The sequence below is a fragment of the Metopolophium dirhodum genome, chromosome 7, assembly GCF_019925205.1.
Source record: "Metopolophium dirhodum isolate CAU chromosome 7, ASM1992520v1, whole genome shotgun sequence".
NCBI classification, from domain to species: domain Eukaryota; kingdom Metazoa; phylum Arthropoda; class Insecta; order Hemiptera; family Aphididae; genus Metopolophium; species Metopolophium dirhodum.
The window spans coordinates 7,200,483-7,222,627 of NC_083566.1; the positions used below are offsets into that span (position 1 = coordinate 7,200,483).

General features: G+C 28.8%; 1 protein-coding gene across 5 annotated transcripts in view; it reads left to right on the top strand.

Annotated features, from left to right (window-relative positions):
- LOC132949519 (prolactin-releasing peptide receptor-like) overlaps window positions 1–21,423 on the top strand; it is an 82,692-nt gene extending 61,269 nt beyond the window's left edge. For all 5 annotated transcript variants that reach the window (XM_061020453.1, XM_061020454.1, XM_061020456.1 and 2 more), the window contains 4 exons: window positions 2,281–2,498; window positions 16,766–16,866; window positions 16,939–17,029; window positions 18,451–21,423. In XM_061020453.1, coding sequence (XP_060876436.1) covers window positions 2,281–2,498; window positions 16,766–16,866; window positions 16,939–17,029; window positions 18,451–18,741 — 701 coding nt within the window. In that variant the 3' untranslated portion in view covers window positions 18,742–21,423. The remainder of the gene's footprint in view (window positions 1–2,280; window positions 2,499–16,765; window positions 16,867–16,938; window positions 17,030–18,450) is intronic.
- Window positions 21,424–22,145: the final 722 nt, after the last annotated feature.

The window sequence follows — 22,145 nt, forward strand, 5'->3', positions numbered from 1 at the left end:
TAATTTAGATGCGTTTTCCTAAATATTATAATATTAACTTTTATGTTCGAAAAATGTTTTTTAAATTTAATAAACATTTTATTATTTTTATATTATAAAAACAATTCACATCGAAACAATGTAAAAATGTTGTAGAATATCCACTTAATATTGTCAGCTATTACAAAATACAATAACATTAAAGCCATCGAGGCACGAAGAGCAAAAACATGGTTGAATAAACGACGCGTAATACAATTTTAAGGACATATTTTGTGGAATGAATGACGTATGTAGTCTATAATATGCAGATGTCGCACATACCTCCGTAAGGCTAATGATCATTTACTGTCCACAGAATGTGGCACGCACGCATTGAACACAATTTACAATTTACATTGTTTCGTACATTTCGTGGTCCAACATTTTTTTTTCAATACGAAGTATAATTAAACCAACACGCCCGTTGGCGTATATTTATATAGACTAGTCGGGGGCATGCGCGCACGATCGATGATCTCATCATATTATAAGTTATGATGGGTTATATTATGTTATATTTGTAACCTCGTGATTACTTTAAACTAAATAATAAACACACATAATATTATACAAAAATATCAAATGTGCGATCAATATTGGAGTACAATTATTTTAGTCGGCGTAGACACGGCCGACTATAATTTTGAAGTTTATGATTTCAGATAATTGTAGTAAAAAAGAGATTGTTAATGAGCTCGCAGTTCCTAGATGAGCAGTATAATACGCATTAGAAATTTGGAGAAAATAATTTTTTTATCGGTACATAATATCATAATAAAACAAATAGTTTTAACAAAATCTATTTAACGTTCTAAACACAACGAAATTTAAAATCACGATAATCCGTTAATAAATGTTAATAGTTAATATTTAATGAAGAGAAAGAATTACATTGTATAGATTATGGCGTTTTCAGAAGTCGACTGAAGCATGGAAACATAAATATTTGAAGTTAATATCGAGCCGTGCTGTTTCACAGAAAATCGAAAAATTTCAGTACGACAATGGTTATAAATTATAATATATATGATCCTTTTCCAGTCTCGTATACAGACATACATGCTGATTATTTTAAAGGAAAAAGATAATGAATGATTCTACGAAAAGTATAAACAGTCTTTGAAATATTTTTTATACGTAATTTAAACAGGTGCGCAATTTTAATGAAAAAACTGGGGGTGCTGAAGTCCCTCTATTCTTTTTTTGTCACATTATCATATGGTTATAGATAGTCAGAGGCTGAAATCGTACAATACCCATTCAACAATTACCTAACATATTTAGTATTGACTATAATGCTTTGGAAAGTATAATATTATTTAATTAAGAACTAATCAATTAGCACAATAATTAATATATATAAACATTTATTTTTTAAATTTAATTTAATTTTACACTTCACTCTAATACCATTCTCCTTTCAGTTTTACCAAAAATATGTATATAAATATGTATACTTCATTTACATCAATTTGATTGGTCAAGTCTTTTTCACAGTGCAAACTTCAATTTTAGTTTAGAGATTTTATGGGTTTTTATTTACTGGTAGTGGCAGATATTTCTCCATTAGCTTCACAATTGGTCGTATTTATGTTATATTTATACTTTTCAAATATTGAAAACTGTTAATGAATGCACTAATGCAGGGTGGCAGTGTGCACTTATGTAGACGATAATTACAAGCAAATAGCAATTTGGAAACATTGGTCACTAGTATAAATAGAACTATCATTATCAATGATAAAATTATAACAGTGGCAATAGTGGATTGGGGTTTGTCCATAGAAACATAGAATATTCTGAGTAACATATTAATAATATAAGCCCCCCCTCCCAAATTGCGCCTATGAATTTAAAGTCAAACAAAAAATTTTTAAAAATATTCAAATTATACTAAACTTTTTAACTTTTTCAAGTTGGAGCATATATTTTAAATTTCATATTCTGTGGTAGATTATTATTTTTCTGATAATTTCAATGCACAAAAATATCAAACGAGCCCCTAGTTAATTGGGTTGATTCAGGTAGTTTCTAAAGTTTCGATTAGATCGAAATACTCGCCGTGTTATTTTAGTGGCTCGACATTCGGTGGGTTAACCCATGTACCGAATAATAATTGGAATTATTTCCCGAAAAAAGACGTAACTACACTTTTCAAGTAAATCAGTGTTTACTTTTAAAAGAATCGCCTTGTGTGCGTGCCCTCCATACACACAAAAATACATTTACGTATTATTATTGTATCGTAATATCTTGCAGACGGCCGGAAGTTGGTGAAACCGTTCTGCTACAACGTCCGGCTTCCAGAGCGCACCATGCTGTTCTACAGGCTCACACTTCTGTTCGTCCAGTACCTGGTACCTGTCGTCATCATTACGGTTGTGTACATGCGAATGGCGTTACGGCTGTGGGGCTCACACGCCCCGGGAAACGCGCAGGACAGCAGAGATGCGAATCTGATGAGGAACAAGAAAAAAGTACGTGCCCGACGCATTAATAACAAAATAATAATATCGTTATTGAATATTATAATGTAACTAAATATATAGAATATCACCATGATAATATTATCTGGTCCCGTCGATTGACTCCGTCTAGTCAATAATGATAATAATATTATTATACCACCCGTGTGTTATCAGCAGCTGTAATTCTACAAACACCAGCCGATATAGCTGATAATGTCACAGTTTATCGATCACCGGAAATTACGCCGAGTCCGGTCTTCAAAAGTTATCGAGTACAATCGAAATCACTGTTATACGCGTCTGAGGAAAAGTTTCACAGTCTGCAAACTTCTCGAATATCTATAATAACTTACATGACAAAAAAATTGTATGCATATATTTATACTTTCCTCTAACAAACGTAATGCAAAACATTTATTCATTAACGTTTTGATGATATATTTTCGTTTTAGTTAGTTAATTGTGTCTTAACTTCAAAAAGTTGGAGGGAAATAGGCAACCGCTGTGCAGTACAATTAGATATTGTAGGAGTCGAGTGTACTTCGCATTGAGTACGTCACTGTAATGGATCGTGGACGTGTTCAATATGAATTCAATGATAATCGATAAATCATTGGATACGTAACAACAGTTATTCGTTTTTCATTTAAGTCGAAAAAGTATTAAATCGATTTTGTCAAAAACTTTATTTTATTTTAGCTCATCTCGATTATTTTGAAAATAACATGGAATTTTCAATTTTGACCTCTGAAAAATACCATATTTAATTTTCTATCAGAAGCCACCCTCAGAATTGAAGATCAAAGCATTCTTTTAACTATAAATCTTAGATGTAGTAAAAAAATATAAATGTTTATAATATACAAACCTAATGTATCAGGTAACCGAATGAAGGAAAATAAGTATAATTAAATATAAGACAATGTTTATCTTATACAACGAAAAAACCCGAAAGTTGGATTATTATAAATAATAGAGCAACATTTTTAGAAATCATTGATGGTAGTTTATTATGTTTATTAATTGCATTGGTTCCAGGTTATATGCGATCCACGATATATTACACAGTACTTACGGATAACGGCCACATTAAGAGTTGTGTTCCTGTGGGCTTTGGTTTTTCAATTTTAATTACGGTACCAACCGGAAAATAAAGATAGATTAAAATTGCCTTTGTTCTTTTTGCGCAACTTCGCGCGAAAAAGCAGAAGAGGAAAAGTATTTATATCATGGGTTGATAATATTATGTTAATGAATCATGCAACCATCCGACCTACTTCAGCCGGGTCAGGTTTAATTTCTCCAGTATAAACGAATACGGAGTACCTATCTTACGAGACTTAGATATAAAAAATCCAATATCAAAATTGGATAAACCTTTTTAAATTTTAGTTTAAACTATAGTAGACAGAATTGTGGTAAATTAGATTGTTTCTGAGTATTGGGGATAATGTTTATAGTACTAGGTATTTTGGAAGATTTAAATAAGTGGTAACAGGCAAACGATATAAATATAATATATTTAGAGTGATCCTTACAATATTGAGTTCCTGTCATTTTTGTTTATATTAATGGTATAATATATTCGACTCCTCGCAATCCGCTTGGAGTAAACTGAATAAATATTTTTTGATTTCTCTCATGTTTTTGATATGAAGGTGCCGAGTGGTAGCTAGATGAGAAATTGTGTTTATTTGTATATTTTGGTTATAAAGAAATGGCCTTCGGCATATTTCCATTCACAAATATTACGTGCTTAGACTAAATAATTGAAGTCTTATTGATTGTTTAGTAAAGCATTACAATTTTCGTAGGTTAATCTAATTATAATTTCTGCTAACAATTTAATTTAGTTTATAAATTACAACAATATACATAAAAAAGATAAGTTATGTAGTAGTTTTCTACATTTTCTTAAACCTTAAAAAAATAGTTTATTTAAAATAATATTTTTTTAAAACTAAATCGTTATATTTGAGCTAGAACTAAATGATAAAAACATTCAGAAATCGTTAGTAAAGTCAACTTTATTGTTTTATTAATTAATTATGATACACGATGTATAAACTTTATGCTGTTTCAAATATCAGTGAACAAAACTACTTTGATTTAGAATAGTGAAAAAGTATTTGTCTCATCTTAGTTAATATAATAAAATATAACTATTTAAATTGTAATTCATAGGAATTAACTATTTTAAAAACACCTGCATAATACAAGAAGTATATGGGTCTAATATTGTAATAATCATATTATTATAGACGCTAGACGCATTAATTTAACTACAATAATTTCTTGACATGTTTGTGTCGTTTAATTATATCCTATTATCTGAATCGAAGAAAGTCAGATACATTATTTTTATTTAGCTACAGCTTATAAGTTAATGTAACAACACATGTCGACAAAGCCCGCCACTTTCAGCACGAGAGAGATGATTCTAAATTTGGTGGAGTAGGAAATGCATATTATAGAGAATCAAATGAAAAAATTACGAACGGTGTTGGATTTGAATGAGAGTGACGCGCAAACACTGTGCCATCGTATCAATTTAACCTCGATGCACTTGTAAGTGGATCGATGAGGACGTCGACAAATATGCCACTACGACAGAGTCTCATTTATAATATATTTTCCAATATTTTCTATATTATGCACGTAACGTGATTATTAATAAAACGAGTCAAAGAGTAAAAAAAATATAACCTTCGGGAAATTAAAAATAAAATGCATTCATCGTTCCGCTCAGAATTTAAAAAAACCATCCCAGCACTTAGCAGTCTATTCATAAAATGTATAAACTAAATGATTGAATCGACATAATAATATTATACACGTACCACAAACTATCATACGAGTTTGACTACTTTCAAAAGTTTGCGATCCGTCTATACGATAGGTACCTACTAAACTTTTAATCTCTAGCCACGGAAGAAAATATTTTTATAAAAAATTAAATAACTTTCTGAAAAATTATGACTGAACACCTTTTTCTAAATAAAAGATTCAATTACTTAGTGTTCGATACATATCCTTCACAACAATATGATATAATATAACTATTATAGTGATAGGGTGAAGTATTGCTCGACAGTAGATATTCAGGAAGAATGGGAAGTGGTTAAGTCACGATTTATTATATTTACAACAATTATAACCTAAGTAGTGCGTTTTTGTACATGTACGTATATAGTTTGATAGCTAACCACACCTCTATATGTGGATGTGACACGGTAATGATTGAGACTATACTTTAGGTTTCTCCGCACCAATTTAAATTTAATTCAACGCAACTGGAGTGTGCTATTACTGCGATTACATACTCGTTTAAAATGATAGCCCTTTGATGTCGTACATTTTAATACTGCTATAGACGGTGAACGAACGCTCTTGAAGCACCTATAGCTGTTTTGGGTATATATATTATATGGTTTTAATATAAATTTGTAACTACCGCTACAAAACGTTAATAACATTTTAGCAAAGATAAGTTGTGTACACTTTTGACAATAAATCATTTTTTACGCCTCAAGAAAATAATTTATATCGTATCATGTAAAATTTAAAATCTCATTATTTACAGGGTTCGATTTACTTTTAGTACACGAGCTGTTTACAATGCATACAGTACTAGATACATGGAAGTATTAAACCAATATATTTTGTTTAAAAGTAATAAATGATAACATTCAGCTAACGCAAAACAAATCAAACTATGTATATTTGTATAAAGTATGAGGTAGGTACCTAATTCTACTTGTTGGGTGAATGTGTAATATTTCGATACATGCATCGTCAAACACCATATTTTACAGTTAAATTATTTATTTATTACCATTATAATGATATTCTGATTTTTAAAAATTATAAGTATGACGTATACTTTACCACCATATTTTCAATTAGGTATTGATACAAACTTTTGTTTCGAAAAAATATTCTTTTTTACTAACGATAGCTTGTGAAGCAGATAGTTTTTTCAAATATTAATAAGAACGAAATCAAAATTTATTCAAACGAATATTGTCGAAATAAATTATTCTGTACTTATTTATGCATTCGTCTATTGAGTTTTTGAATACATTATAGATAGAACCTATTGTTATATTATATAAAACGTATATTTTATTGTTTAATCTATAAACATTGTTCAAGTAAAAAAAAATAAGTAACCGACTACATTATAACTGGTTAGCGAACAATATTATCGTACCATTTATATCGAGGGTGACACGCACTAAAGGTGCTATCGCCTTCCCTGCTCATACTCGCTAACCTAATGACTCTCTACGAAATCAATTGGGTCAGCACTGTTAATTAATACAATTTAACACGATTTTTGGTCGGAAACACGTGTTTTATTATCGATTTAAAACAAACATAAAATAATTCACTCGTCCGTGTTACGATTGCTACTTGTCCGCGTACCGTCGCACACACTCTTGCCGAACTCTACGACAACAAGAGCGTGACTCCCACGTATTTGTCACGAATCAAAATCAAAACTACAATGGTCAAAATATAATAATTGTGTGGTCTCAGCACATTTGCTTCATTGGCCTGTACTACAATAATAACTTACTTTGCTAAATTCAATAGAATGCTATTATTAAAATACTGACCATGACTTATAAAATATTTGTAAATTACTGTCAGTGGTATATGACAGTATGATAATATTATTTTAGGTTTTATGAGAAGACTCCACATCAAGTTGAGCACTATGATAATGTTATTATTGTATAGTGTTAAAGTTCCTTGATGGATTATTGAACAAGTAAAACGTCTCACATGACAATACACTTGATTTAGTTATTAAGTTATTTATTTATTTTTATTGACAACTGGTTTTTTGCTCGGCCAAGGCCAAATTAATACAAAATCCAAAAAGAGTTGTTCTTGCGGCAGTTTAAAGATATCAAACTCTTAAGGCGCACATTTTTAATGCCACTTTATCACAATTATCCAAAGTTGGAGTCCTTTCAATTTCATGTAATTCATTCACAGTTAAACCTAACGCCATCACATCCATCATAGTCAAATCTGTTTGTGGACTTGGTGTTATTCTAACTGCCAACCTGTTAATAATTGAAATTGCTTGCTGCAAAGTATACTTAAAACGCTTGGTTACATTAAACGAGTCACGAGTGATTTTAAGTAGTCTGCCTCCCTAAAAAGCCTCACATGCGCACTTCTAAGACCAATCGGGCGTGATCCTTTTATATTAAGGTATCTCCCATTGGCCATTATACTTCTTCCAGCTCTTGTAAAATTTAACATATTCAACTTAAGTTTTTAATGTTTGCTATAAGTATGTATTAAAAATCCCTAGTCCAAATTATGATTTTTCTTCAATTCTATACACAATTTGGGTCTTAACTCCTAAGCATGCAGTAAATATAGATTTTCTCAATAACCACCTAAACATTAAATGCGATTTTAATTGAGAATTTAACAAACCTCTTCGTCGTTGTATGTCGTTGGCTATAAAATCTGCACTACCTCCCTCGTCCCTAAATTTTTCATTTATTTCACAGTGTTCTATAGTTTTTTTTTATTTCTATCGTACCATTAACTTATTATATTACATTATATTATATGATAATAGCTGTATTTTATTGACAACGACTAATGAATAACACGACTCGAAAGATGAAAAAGGGATACCGAACAATGGTTATTATTTCGTATAGTGTCGTGTATGGAGTAAGAATAGAGTGTAGCTATCATACAAATTGTTGTCGTATAGATACCATTTAGTTTTTGAATCGCGGTTGTTCGGACTTTCAAGTAGGTAGTTAATGTTCATCAATAACTTTATTTAAAATTTAAACTTAATTTAGACCCTTTATGCACAATTAAATAACTTTAAATAATCATGTACTACCCTAGATTGGGTGCAAATTACGGGGAAATAATAGCTATTAGCTTTATATTCAATTAGGTTGGGTATAGCAGAAAATCAAACAACAATAACTGTCATCAACATAAAAGTATAAGTCGTATACCTTTTCTAGGAGGTCTTAGGGTTGTATACTTCTATGAAAATATATTAAGTACGTTCAAGAATGTGTACAAATATTAAAAATCCGTTGAAAACAAAACGTATCTATACTATTCATTAAAATGCACTAATAAAAAAATACACAAATATGTTCATCAAAACGGATTTTCTTTCGTTTACCTCATATTAGATTTTAGACAATAAATACCATTATTATTACTAGTTTTATTATTATTATTATTATTATTATTATTATTAACATAGAAGGAAAATTTGGCAACGGAACTACACAATAAACCGAAAGCATTATTTTGAATCAAATTCAATATCATTTGATAATTGACAGTTAAAATAGGAAGTCTAAAACTCTTAAATTATATGCTATATTACAGTTAAAAAACGTAGTAATATATTATATAATATTTATAAGAAATTTGTTATTAATTATTTCCAATTAAGATTTCTATCGAATATGTTTATACGTATATAACTTACTCATATAACAATTTCATGGCAATGAATTCGTTGACAAATCTCATATTATAGTAGGTAGTACGTAATATTAAATCCTCAAATTTTAAATAGGTTATAAAATATTTATTTTCATTTCATTTCTTATTTATGGTTTGCTTTTTTTTTTTTATCTAACATAATCTTAAATATATTTTATAATATAAATATAATTACAAAATATAAATTGTTGCGTGCCCATCAATCGTTTGTTTTCAACATAACAAATATGAATAACAATGGTTAGATGATGATTAAGATATATAAGGTACCAGCTAGCTAGTATAGTATTATTTTATTTGTTACACTCGTATAACAATAATTGTACAATGTAAATGTTTCTAAGATTTTTGAGCGGTGATAGTGTGTTACGACCAACCAACAAATTATAACCAAGACTATAATAAGTGGTATTACGACCAATATTCAAAATTTCTTGGCTGTTCATGTTATACTTAGAAGTCTGTCTAAGACATATTTCAAGTCCAATTGGTAACGACCAATAAACTAGTAACCAGTGGTGTCAATGAGAGGGGGTATGTAGTCGCCCACCCCTTGTCATTTGTGGCCCACTGTCAGGCCGAGTATGGGCTAGTTATGGGCCACAAGCCCGCAAACATGATTCATATCATTGCTAAATAAAATTTAACCATAACGACTAAATTTCCAAGTTGAATTAATAGTACCTAAAAGTGACCTACCGGTTTACCGTGTCTTACCAATACGTTTGTCATTTTTGTTGATTAGATTAAATAAAACATAGGTATAGTAGGTACAGTCATGTAATTTATTTTTCATTCATGTAAGGTAATTAAAATATAATTAACGAATTAATAATGGATAAAAATTGTTTGTATGTTCAATATATTATAACAGTGTTTCCAAAACTGTGATCCGTGGGTCCACATGTATGCCGAAGGGGGTCCGTGAATTATTATTATTTATTATTGTAAGGTTAAGTTATTTGTATTACGGGGTTCGCAATAATTTTTTCTATATTCTATGGGGTTCAGCGAAGGAATAGTTTGGGAAACGCTGTATTATAAGATAATATCAAAACAGAGTAGACATTGGCGGGCCGGTGCCGTGCTAGCATAAGCCCGCAAACATGATTCATGGCATTTATATTCTCCATAAATATGTGGCGTAAATAGGACATAAATTGGGATAAAATTCCCTTCAAAATCAGTCTTCATATTATAGTAGCTAATATATGTAATATATTTAGGTATTCATCTAGTCTCTACATATATATTTATTATTTAGTCGTTGTTGTTTCTTAAAATCATGGATTGTTTATGCCTATGCAAGTATACAATGATATAAGAAAGCTATTTGTATCGACATAAAAATGTAATTGTAATGTAATGTAATGTAATGTAATGTAAATGTAATTGTTAGAGAGTGTTTTTTTTTCAGTCTTATTATGGGCTGGTCAAAACTTATTTCCCCCCCCCTCTCAAAACTGAATCGAAGCCCCTGCTTGTGACGTGTTTCTTCCATAAACATGATTGTAATGATAACAATTATTAACGTTATTATTATCATTATTATTATTTTAGATTATGTTTTAATACATATTATAAGTTTCCTGTAACTAAGTCTCGCTAAGTGTAACTAAGAACTCTACTCTGTCAAATAGGCACATGACTCGTGCTTTCAATAATGTTTGTTAATTTAATAAAGTTGTTAAAATAATATATTGTTCTATGTTATAATAATTAATAACCAGACATAAGCAATATATAACAGTGATTATTCTTCTACACAGCGCTCGTTGCAACAGGGAAAGTAATCATAACAATTTTAGAGCAATAAATAAATTATAAAAATAATGGGGTAAATTTTATCCCAAAAAAATGGTCAAAAGAAAATTGAAAACTCATTTGTTAAAATGTATTCAACGTTATTGATGGCTCCGTTGTTTTCTTGAAAACCATACTAGAGAATTCGAAAATAACTAACCTGTAGGTATCGCTGCAGTGTGTCAACATTTCAATCAGCTAAATAAGTACTAATAATTAGAAATTCTTTCAATAATTATTAAAAGTTTTTGGTAAGGTCAATAGTTAAATATTCAACAAAAATGCACCTTTAGGACTAATAACTCTCTCGTTTCAATCATATTGTTATTCAAATATGTAGATATATATATAGACCTAACACAAAATCCGTGCTTCACTTACGCCGTAACAACAAATCACTGATTAATGTTTTAGTTTTATTATTATAATACATTGAAATTAATAATTGTATTTGAAGAAAATTAGTAAGCTGAGTTTGGTTTATTATTATGACTAATGACAAATGACTATAAAATTAAAAATACTTGTTTTAGTTCAAACTGCATTCGCATGAAAAATAGAAACATATTAGGTACCTACCTATTATAGGGGCGTAAAATATATTTATAATAACGAGTACTATTATGTGAGTGTACAATGTACATGACATACATGTCCATTTCTCGTTAAGAATACTAAACTAAGTGGTGATTTTAACTTATTTGTTTATTTTATGTATAAATTATAAAATCAAATATTATATTTTTTATTGCAAAAATAATCTATAAAAACATGGATTAAAATAGTGCAATATTAAAATATATTTTACTCTTATTACAAAACATTGGTTACTAAAACAAACATTGGATTAAACGATTTCAAGTAGGTAGCTCTATTTATAATTGAAAAAATTGTATAAAGTAGCCATTTATAGTTTATTGAGTACAAATCATATTTTTTGATTATTGTAGAAGTTTAAAAAAAAAAATTAACCAACTTTTAAATAATAAAACATAATTTTATTGGTATAAAAGGTCCTACATTTTTTGAAATCACAAATCACATAATCATTCTTACAAGTTACAACAGTTCCATCGTAATCGACATTCTTTTAAATTGTAAATTGATTTTTTGAGCCAAATAGTTTGTTAAAAGTCACGATGGTAACAATTTACTGCATATTTAACATACTTTATCAAATACTATAAATATACAAAGTTTAAAAATCCGAATCTATACAGTCAATAACTGCATACTTCAGTGTAGAATTGAAACAGAATCGGTATTTCAGCAAGCTTACATTCTTTAAATATTTCAAAAAATGTATATTTTCCATTCTTACACATTTTCATGATGAATAATTGGTGAGCTGATCGTTGTATATAAGATTTTATACATTCATTATATAAAAAGGGGAAAGTTGTAAAAGCTCTGATGTACAGTAGTTGTCGACTGATTAACTCGTCATTGAGTAAGTCACCGACATGGTGTGTTAATTTTAATTTCAATGATAAATAATTGAATGTGAAAATAATTCTGAGTTGTCAGATGATTTTTTACCTCCCAAATGTACCAATACTATATACATGTACATTAATATACTATATTATTTATAAAACATATTATATTTTGATTTTCATAATACATAATCTCGGATAGATACATTTATATTGCGAAAGGGATGGTTTCTGATTATGAACATGAAGCTAGAGCGGCGGTTTCAAGCTGGCTCGCGAAGAGATGGCCACGGTCATCCCAGGGTGACTGTCGTCGAACCACTGACAAAAATAAAATGTAAATAATGAAATATTATCTGATTGCCCAACTCTAGAAAGGTTGATAAGACAGCGCACGTCCCGCCCGCATTCTTTTAACAGTTCAGTTCCTATGTAATGGTACAATATCGAAAAAAAAGATACAAATATGTTTTTAAATATAAATAAAAGGCCACGACTGCATTGGTCATTGGCCGTAACTAGTGTGTTACGTTGGTTTTTTATTTTTATACAGTTAAAAATTATAACATAGAATAAATTAAAAATGAATAGGTATGTACATTTTGATTTTGTTCTGATTACATGGTTTTGTATGAATTGGTGTCTTTGATACATTTCAGTACGTTATAGATGTTTAGAGGTTCATTGTTGAGGCATTTGGAGAGGTTATTTGGAATGTTAAATTTGGATCTTTCTTCATTAAATTGACAACATTCTAGTAATAGGTGTTTTATGGAGATTTCAGAACCGCAAGTAGAGCATGGTTTGGGCTCTGTTTTATCCATGATATGTTTATAGGTATGCCAGGTATGTCTTATCCTTAGGTGTGTCAGTATTATATACTGTTTTTTCGTTAAATTTACTGGGTTGATCTATCTACCCTTGGTATGTTTTATTTCTCTTAATTTGTTATCCCCCGGTAAGCGCCATTCCTTACGCCTGTGGTGCACAACCTTTTTTGATCCACGACCCCCAAAATTATTTGCACCTTCCTACCAACATTATGTAAGTGCATAATATATACTAATTATTGGTGACCTTCTTATAAAATTTCGCGACCTCCAGATTGCGCACCACTGCGTTACGCCATGCGTCAGTTATGGTATTTTTAGCTTCTCTTTTGAGATTATCTTTGGAAAAGAGTAGAACTTTTTCGATGGTCAGTCGTTGTTTGTTTCGCTGCTATGTCTGCTCGTTCGTACCAATCTATTCCGATGTAGCTGGGTATCCATGTTAGTGACCATATGTTTGTAAATGGTGTTGAGGAGGTTGATTATATCATTGTTTGTTTGGCGGTTTTGTATGACTGCTAATGTACTCGGAGAATCTGTTAGTATGTTGAAAGAGTGATTTGGCATTTCATTAATTAGTTGGATTGCTTTTACTGATATATATATTATAGTAAATCGTTTATTTAATTCATAACCATAATAACAAACAAACTGTGTTCAAATACTCATGAAAATAGCTTAACCACTCGACGCTGTCAATGTTAAGAGATGTTTTTTAGATTCCGAGTGGAGCGAAAGAATTTATTGATTTTACAATAATGTGTGTTTTTTTCCTGTCTATCGGAAACATTTTGGATAGTAAAAATATTCCGGTTTTTGACATCACCTTTTTTTCTTATAGAAATCAAGAATATAGTTGGTACTTTTGGGAGGTCGAAATTGAAAATTCCAAGTTGTTTTAGAAAGCGTCAAGAAAAACAAAAAAAAGTGGTAACTTTTATGCAAAAATGTTGATGTACCTAACTCAAAAGAATTCAATAGAAAAAATATACTGTTTTATAAAAAATTTTGAAAATTTAAAACAAATTTTCTCATAAATAAAAGAAAGGGTTTTCTCACCAAAAAATATAAAGCCTCAATTTTTATAGATATTTTAATAAGTTCAAATTTGGACGAAATTAGATATTGTAAACGAAGAATAAGGAATTTAATTTGTTATTGTACCTACCTAAACATTAGAATTTAAAAATATTTTCCGTGAGGATTTGAAACACTTTTATATTATAGCTGTATTATAATATTTTCTATACACGATGCCATAATGACATTATCAAAACATTTAAATTAATTTTATGCTACTGCTATTTATATACCATAAACCTATTTACACCGTTCCGCGGTAATAAAATTATAATATAGTATTACTGATAATAAAATAAATTACTATATAATAGCAATTGTACATAAATAATAAATACCTACCTACCTATCATAAAATATACTGTAATAATTAATATTGGTGGACAGACCTCAGAATCGTTGCTCGTAAGGATTGATATATTTAAACGTCGATTTCAATGATTGAACACGTCATATACAGTGACGAGTGACTTACTCAATAACGAGGCTTACTCGACACCTACTGTACAGCAAAGCTGATACCTACTTTTCCCCTTTTAGTTTCTAAGCGTTCCGAAAATGTAATAATATTATAATAATGTGTGTTGTTTTATTCTGTCTATCATCTCCAATGTATTTTTTTATATTTTTTAACTAATATTACTATAACGTATGATGAATTTTATTTTAAATTTTAAAATCTTTGATATGAATAGAAAAATATTTATTGACGTATATATAGCAAATAAACTAAAAAAAAATTTTAACTTCATGCAATAACAAACAAAAACATTAATTTAACTTAGAGGTAAATATTTATTTTTTTTAATAGTAGGCAATTTTATGGGAAACTTGTGTTGATTTTAAAATCATAGATATAAATAAAAATTGTTTATGAATTTCTAACTCAGATGTTCGCGATTTTGACGAGTTGTATCGCAATAATTGTTTTTACTTAATTATTTTTACTTCAGGCACTCACAAAAGTACAATATTGTAAATTTACGCAAGTTGTTTTTTCAACAAATTTCAACTAATTACTTATGAGGAATCTTATATTTAATTTTCAAGCTTTTTGACGGGGTAAACATTTTTTTATCGACAGTAATTTCAAAAAAAATTCAAAATCGAAATTTTTTGATGCCTAAATAAACTGCTCAAAAAGAATAAATATATATTTTTAAAATTGAACGGTGTATAGTTAATGCTAATAAAAACATAAAATTAAAATTTCACGTGACTACGGTATTTTTTTTTTGGAGTTATAATAAAAACCAAAATTCGTCAAAATTTGACTTAACGTAAATATCTCAGGTTTTTCTTAATTTTTATTGTGTTTTCTCAGACGTTATCTAAAACTTTTAGGAATTGTTTACTTTTGACTCTACAAATTACCAACTAGATTCTTTTTCATACCAAAAAAATATTCTGTAGTGGAAATTCGAAGCGTTTTTACGACCCCAAAATGATGACTCACATCATTGAAAAATCAATACATATATCACTCCGCTCAGAATCTAAAATATAAAATATCGTATTCCAGTCGACCAATATCGCATGGTAAATTCAAAGTATTTTTTTAAAGTAATTATTAAACTAGTTATAAAAAATATCGAAAATTGAGCTTTTTACGATTGTTAAAAAAATTCTCTTCTACAATCTGTATAATAGGTATGTATTTACTGTAAACCGCTTCAATAAGCCGTACTATAATAGTATCATATACTTGAATTACGAAAACATGTTTTTATGCCATATTTTGTTCACTATAGTGCGCCCTCTTAATAAATACCAATACTAATTAATTCTAGTATTAATAATAAACGATAGTATTTTCTTTTATTACAAGTAGGTATCTATACTATAATTTATTATATTTATGTTATTTGAACTACTTATTTTAGGTTTTGAGGCCTGAGCGGAGCGATGAATGTATTGATTTTACAATGATGTGTGTTATTTTTTTTTGTGTCTGTCATCACCGTTTGGGGCAAACTAACTGCTTCGATTTTTTTCAACAATATCTTGTTCGACGGGAAATTGAATCTAATTGGTTCATTCAAGATGTCAAAATTTAAAATTCCCAATAGTTTTCAAACTATTGATTATATTTTCATTTTTGACAACTTAATGCGACAACTAATCTCATTTGTAGCTCTAAATTGTTCATAAAAGTAAAAGCTGTTCTGTACATTTTAATTATTTTACATTATTTTGTGTGCCAAAATAATGTAGGTTTCATAAGTAATACTTGTGAATACGTATGTAGTTTATAGGTGGCTTATGCATTAAGATAATATTATCACGAGTATATAAATTATCAACTACACTATAATTAACGCTACTTCTGTGTGACAAGTTAATATTAGGTAGGTACCTATAATAAAAGAAAATGATGGAATCAAAACATGTAAATATTCAAACAATGAAATTAGGAAATTGTTTTTTCTCGATAATTATTATCTTAGTTTTAATTATTCAACGTAAATAAAAAGTATAATAACCAATCAATATATTTATAGGTATAATTGTTTTTATTTGAACACAATGTTATGTCATGTAAAATAATAAGCTAGGTTTATAAAAGTTCAAAATTAATTATGGGTCTATCTACTTGGTGATTTTTTTTCAGGTCATAAAGATGTTAGTTATTGTTGTTGGATTGTTCGTTTTATGTTGGTTACCATTACAAACGTATAACGTACTTCAAGATATATTCCCATCAATAAATCAGTAAATCAATATTACTCTATCAGTACTTAATATCTGGATATGCAAGTAATTTTTAAATTTACATTATTTTAGGTTCCGTTACATAAACATTGTGTTCTTCTGTTGTGACTGGTTGGCAATGAGCAACAGCTGTTACAACCCATTTATCTATGGAATATACAACGTAAGTACCATTAATTATTATTGGATGGTTTAAACACATTTCAGTGAAAATAATGAAAAATATTATTATAAACGTATTAGGACATGAAATATTACGTTGTAATATTGGTTTAGCTCCATAAATATGGATTTCTCTAATCGAGAGGATATTAAACTATTTAAATTATGACAATATTTCATATTTTTATCGTTTTTCTCAAATGTATTTAATCTTTAATTAAATTATTTTAAAAAGAATAAACTCTTATTTAATCGTTTATGTATTCACCCTTGAAATTTATATTATTCATTTGAATAACTTAACAAAAAATAATCGTAAAATTTGAGTTGGTTCATAAACTAAATATCAATATTAAATTGTATAACATAATATTATTATGTACCTAAACCCAATGGCCTATGTTGCCGAGGGCTCTTTTCCTCTAAATAATATTATTAATTTTTAGTAGACGCTTTACTTTACAAAAATATTTGATAGAACCCGTTCGGTCGTTCATTGTAATTTGTATGAATCAATACTAAAAAAAATGTAATATATTATTTTACGTTAATTTCCCTTGAAGACAAATATTGTAGACGTTTTAACGTTTATGTAAGACTCTTCATAATTTTAGGTGTTTAATTTTATAGTTATAGGTTTAAAACACTCCGTGCTGTTTATTTATTTTTAGCGATTTCACAACATATATTATATTTCACTTTCTGAAACTTTAATTTTCGATTAAAATTATTTTTCTTTATCGACGAAACATTAATACTTATAAGTTATAACAGACATTTCTTCACTAGAAATTATAAACCAGATGGACATGTCTGAATTCGATACCAATTAACTATAGGGTGTCCTGACAAACTTTCGTCGTCAGACATTCTGCTACCAGTGAGAATAATATATGAATATACAGCGGACATTGATAGTGAACCGCATTTCGACTTCACAATAAATACATTAAACCGAATGTAATCAAAAATATTATTTTGTATTAATATTGTATATGCATATTTACGCAAGGATCAATTCGTATAAACACACTCCGGCAGGTGTCAAATGATAAGTCGAATGATATTATATTAAATATATTATATAAAATATCATTCGACTTATCATTTGACACCTGCTGGAGTGTGTTTATACGAATTGATATTTGCGACAAAATAATATTTTTGAGTACATTCGGTTTAATGTATTTATTGTGAAGTCGAAATGCGGTTTACTATCAATGTCCGCTGTATATTCATATATCGTTAAGGAGTACAGTACCTACCTAGTATATATAATATTATAATATTATAATATTGTTGTGGAATAATCGATAGGAGGAGCTATATTCTATTATTGTTAAAACCGTTTGTTCGGCTGGCCAAATTATAGACCAAGTGGCGAATTAGACAGAGTGTCTGCACGTAATGTTGACGTTTCAGGAGAAATTCAAACGCGAGTTCCGCATCAAATTGCGGCACTTCCGGCGCGGCCGTTTTCGCGGAAAATCAAACGCGAATAACGGGAGGTCACCCTCGGTGCGGTCCACCACGTTGTCCGAGTGGAAAAGAGGATATTCGACGAGGGGCACGAACAGGACGACGGCGAACGGCGCGTGCGTGGACAGCCCGCCACCTAGAAGGGACGAGTTGGAAATGTTCGTGTGCAAATCGGGCAAGATCACGTTGATCAAGTGCGGCAGCCGTTCGGACCTCGAAGAACTGTGTCTGTAAAAAAAAGTGTCATGGTTTGATTCTATATGTACCAATGGGTACCTATATACCGATAACGCGGTACAACTTGAATATTGTGGTTACAATACAATGACAATAGCCCAAATTGATGATGGCCGAGCAGGACTAGCTTTGTATACGTCCCACGACCATGAATACGACAATAATAATAATGATAACAACAACAACAACAACAACAACAACAACAACAATAGTAATAATAATAATAATAATAATATTGGGTTTACTTATATTATATTATAATATATTATAATAATATTACGTCACCGTGTTTGTTCTTGTAATTATTTGCAAGAGTGAATACTCCTATGCCCGGCTATACGTATTATAATTTATAATACCATTATTTATTATTATTACGATGCAGCAACACGGTTTTACGTAATATGTAATAACAAAAGTATATAATACTGTACAACAATTCTGTAAATAATAGAAACGAATAATAATGTGTTTAACACTGGTGGAAGGTTTTTTTTCCTTTTTGTATATTATTATTAATAATAAATATGCTGAGTGAACGTGCACACCCCCGTTTTTCTTTAATAATGGATTTAATCAAATTGTGAACATTGACATTGTTACTGGGACCATAATGTTTTCAATTATTAAAATCTTTATTTAATTTAGGGAGTATGATGTGGCTATACAAACATCTTCTTTCAAATGAGAAGGAACACGTTGGTTTTTTAATTATTCAGCAGCCGATGGCTTTTTTTTTTAAATATTGATGCATCTATATCAAAATTTGAATGAGTAGTGTCTGAGTTATTATTTTATATGCTAAGGATAATAGTCCTTAAAAAAGGTTTTAAAAAAATATAAAACTGATGTCATTTTTGATCTAATATACTTGAATATTTTTACAAATAATAAAATGTCGTTTGATTAATATTATTATTAACTCGAGTTATGTAAAGCCCACATAATATCTTCCAAATCATTATCATGGACCTATTATCCTTAGTATACTAAATTAAAAACTCAACAACTAAGTACTCGTTAGAATTTCAATTTGTCGAAAAAAGTCATCTGATAACAACTTACGGGAAAATGGGATGATTGTCGTTTAAAAAAAAATAGGTATCGCCACAAGAAAATCCAAAAGTCTAAGTACTTTAAAATATGGTCCTTAAGTATATATTTAAAAGTTTCAAAAATTGACATTTGAAAAGTGTTATTATTGAAGGAAAGCGGGGGTAGCATGCTCGATGAATCACCCTGTATCTACACAATATGTATTATAAATTTGTTCATGTACGATGATAACTTACTGGTGTGAATTAAAATAAATATATTACATTATGTTATAATATTTATATCTAGTGTCCAGAATATTCATTTTACCCCCTATACTATTGAAATACAAATAATATTATACTATTGAAATACAAATAATATTATAATAGTGACATAGATTGGTATTATATTAGATTAACCTTTACGGCTTGAACACAATTATTTGTAAAAGTTATATAAATAAAATGTTATAATATAATATCGTAGAAACTTTACAGTCACCTACTAATATTGTGGCAAAATATTGGACCAGCGTTTAATGATTTAAATCGATTGTATTAGCATAGCATGTTATAAAGTGTGAATTATACGTAACTATCTACATAATATTTAGGTACCTACACTGAATATCAATCATGAACTGAATATTGATCGTATTATACTTTAACAATGTAACTACAATATCTGTAATACCTTATAATGTACTATTATAAAATAATGTAATATATATTATAATATTATCCAGAATCATGAATTACCGTAAGGAATTTTACTTTGTTGATTATTCATTATAATTATTGTGTATATTAAATTTACTGATACATCGATTTCTGGTAGAAACAAGCAAATATTAATTTTTTAACACTGCGTAAGACATGTATAATACACATTTTCCGATATTTCAAACAAATTCCCGATAGAAATATAATTAGATATACTCTGTAATATTAAAGATATACCTATGTTGTATTATATTATAAAATAACTTTTGCGACTTTCAAAAACAACTCTGAATAGGTACCTAACACAATTCACTTTAATAAATATATAATTATATAAATTATACGTTTTGGTTGTTTATTCGGGCAATAATATTCCATTTGATGGTAATCAGAGAATAATATCAAATTGTATTTTTTACTCTAATATTTATAAAGTTATGGTAGCTTCACATGTCTAAAACAATATTTAAGTTTTATCTTTTCTGATATTTTGAATTTAATGGGCACGAAACATGTCAGGTTTGAAATCACTCTCATTAGAACTTTTCTGTATTTCTACAAAAAATATATATATTTATTAAGATAGTGTTATTTATTTAATTTAAATTACATTATATCATTATTTTATAATTAATGTAATACTCTTTGACCTTTGTATGCTAATTAAATTCGTAGTCTCTTCAAGAAACTCTTCATTAACCCATCAGCAAATGCAGGTATTACTTCAGCGAACTGTCAACATCCAAGTCATCAGCTAACAATAATTTAATGATAAAATTGTAAAATTAATTCCATAAAATTATAAAACATATTTTGTTTTCAAAGTCATAATATAGTAAGTTATGTTGTTGAACGCCTTTAATTGGGCATTTATATCTTACCTCTAATGGATCGTGCTGTACACAATATGCAGATTCATACGAACCACCATCATTCATATCAAAAATAATTCATGCGACATTGAATATTCATTAATAATATAATACAGTGATTTAGTGAATGGTGAATGGCGATTGATGTAGAAATAAGTACAGTGTCTAATGAGTCTTATAAGAAAATCGAAACCTTAGGAAATCATCTACTTTTCAATGCAGTGAGTGTATTATTATTATTACTATTTCTATACCTATTATATATTCATAATATAATACGGTGACAAACGTCAAATTATAAAGTTAAACAGGAGCGCAGCTACGCTTAAAATTTAAATTACGGGTTTTATATCGGCACATTATAATATTATTACAATCATGTTTTCCATTATTTGCCAATTATCAATAGTAATTAGTTATCCGATAAATAAATGAAAATTGTACATTCCTATACTTGATTCATGAAATGAATTCTAGATTTCGTAATTATCCTACATTATATTTGTTGAACGATGTGTTGTAAATGGTTATAATCGTGAATATAAAATTCATAATCGTAATCAGTAATTGAATTATATTTAATTAAAAAAAAAAAAAACTAAAATTGAAACTTTATTTTTTAATTTTAATTAATTAATGGCTTAGTGTTTACCAAAAGTATGTATTGTTATAGCACATACCATTTATTAAAAAAAATTAAAAAACTGAAATTTACATGATACCTATATGCTGTATAGATAAGTACAGTAGTTATATGATAAAGGTGTAA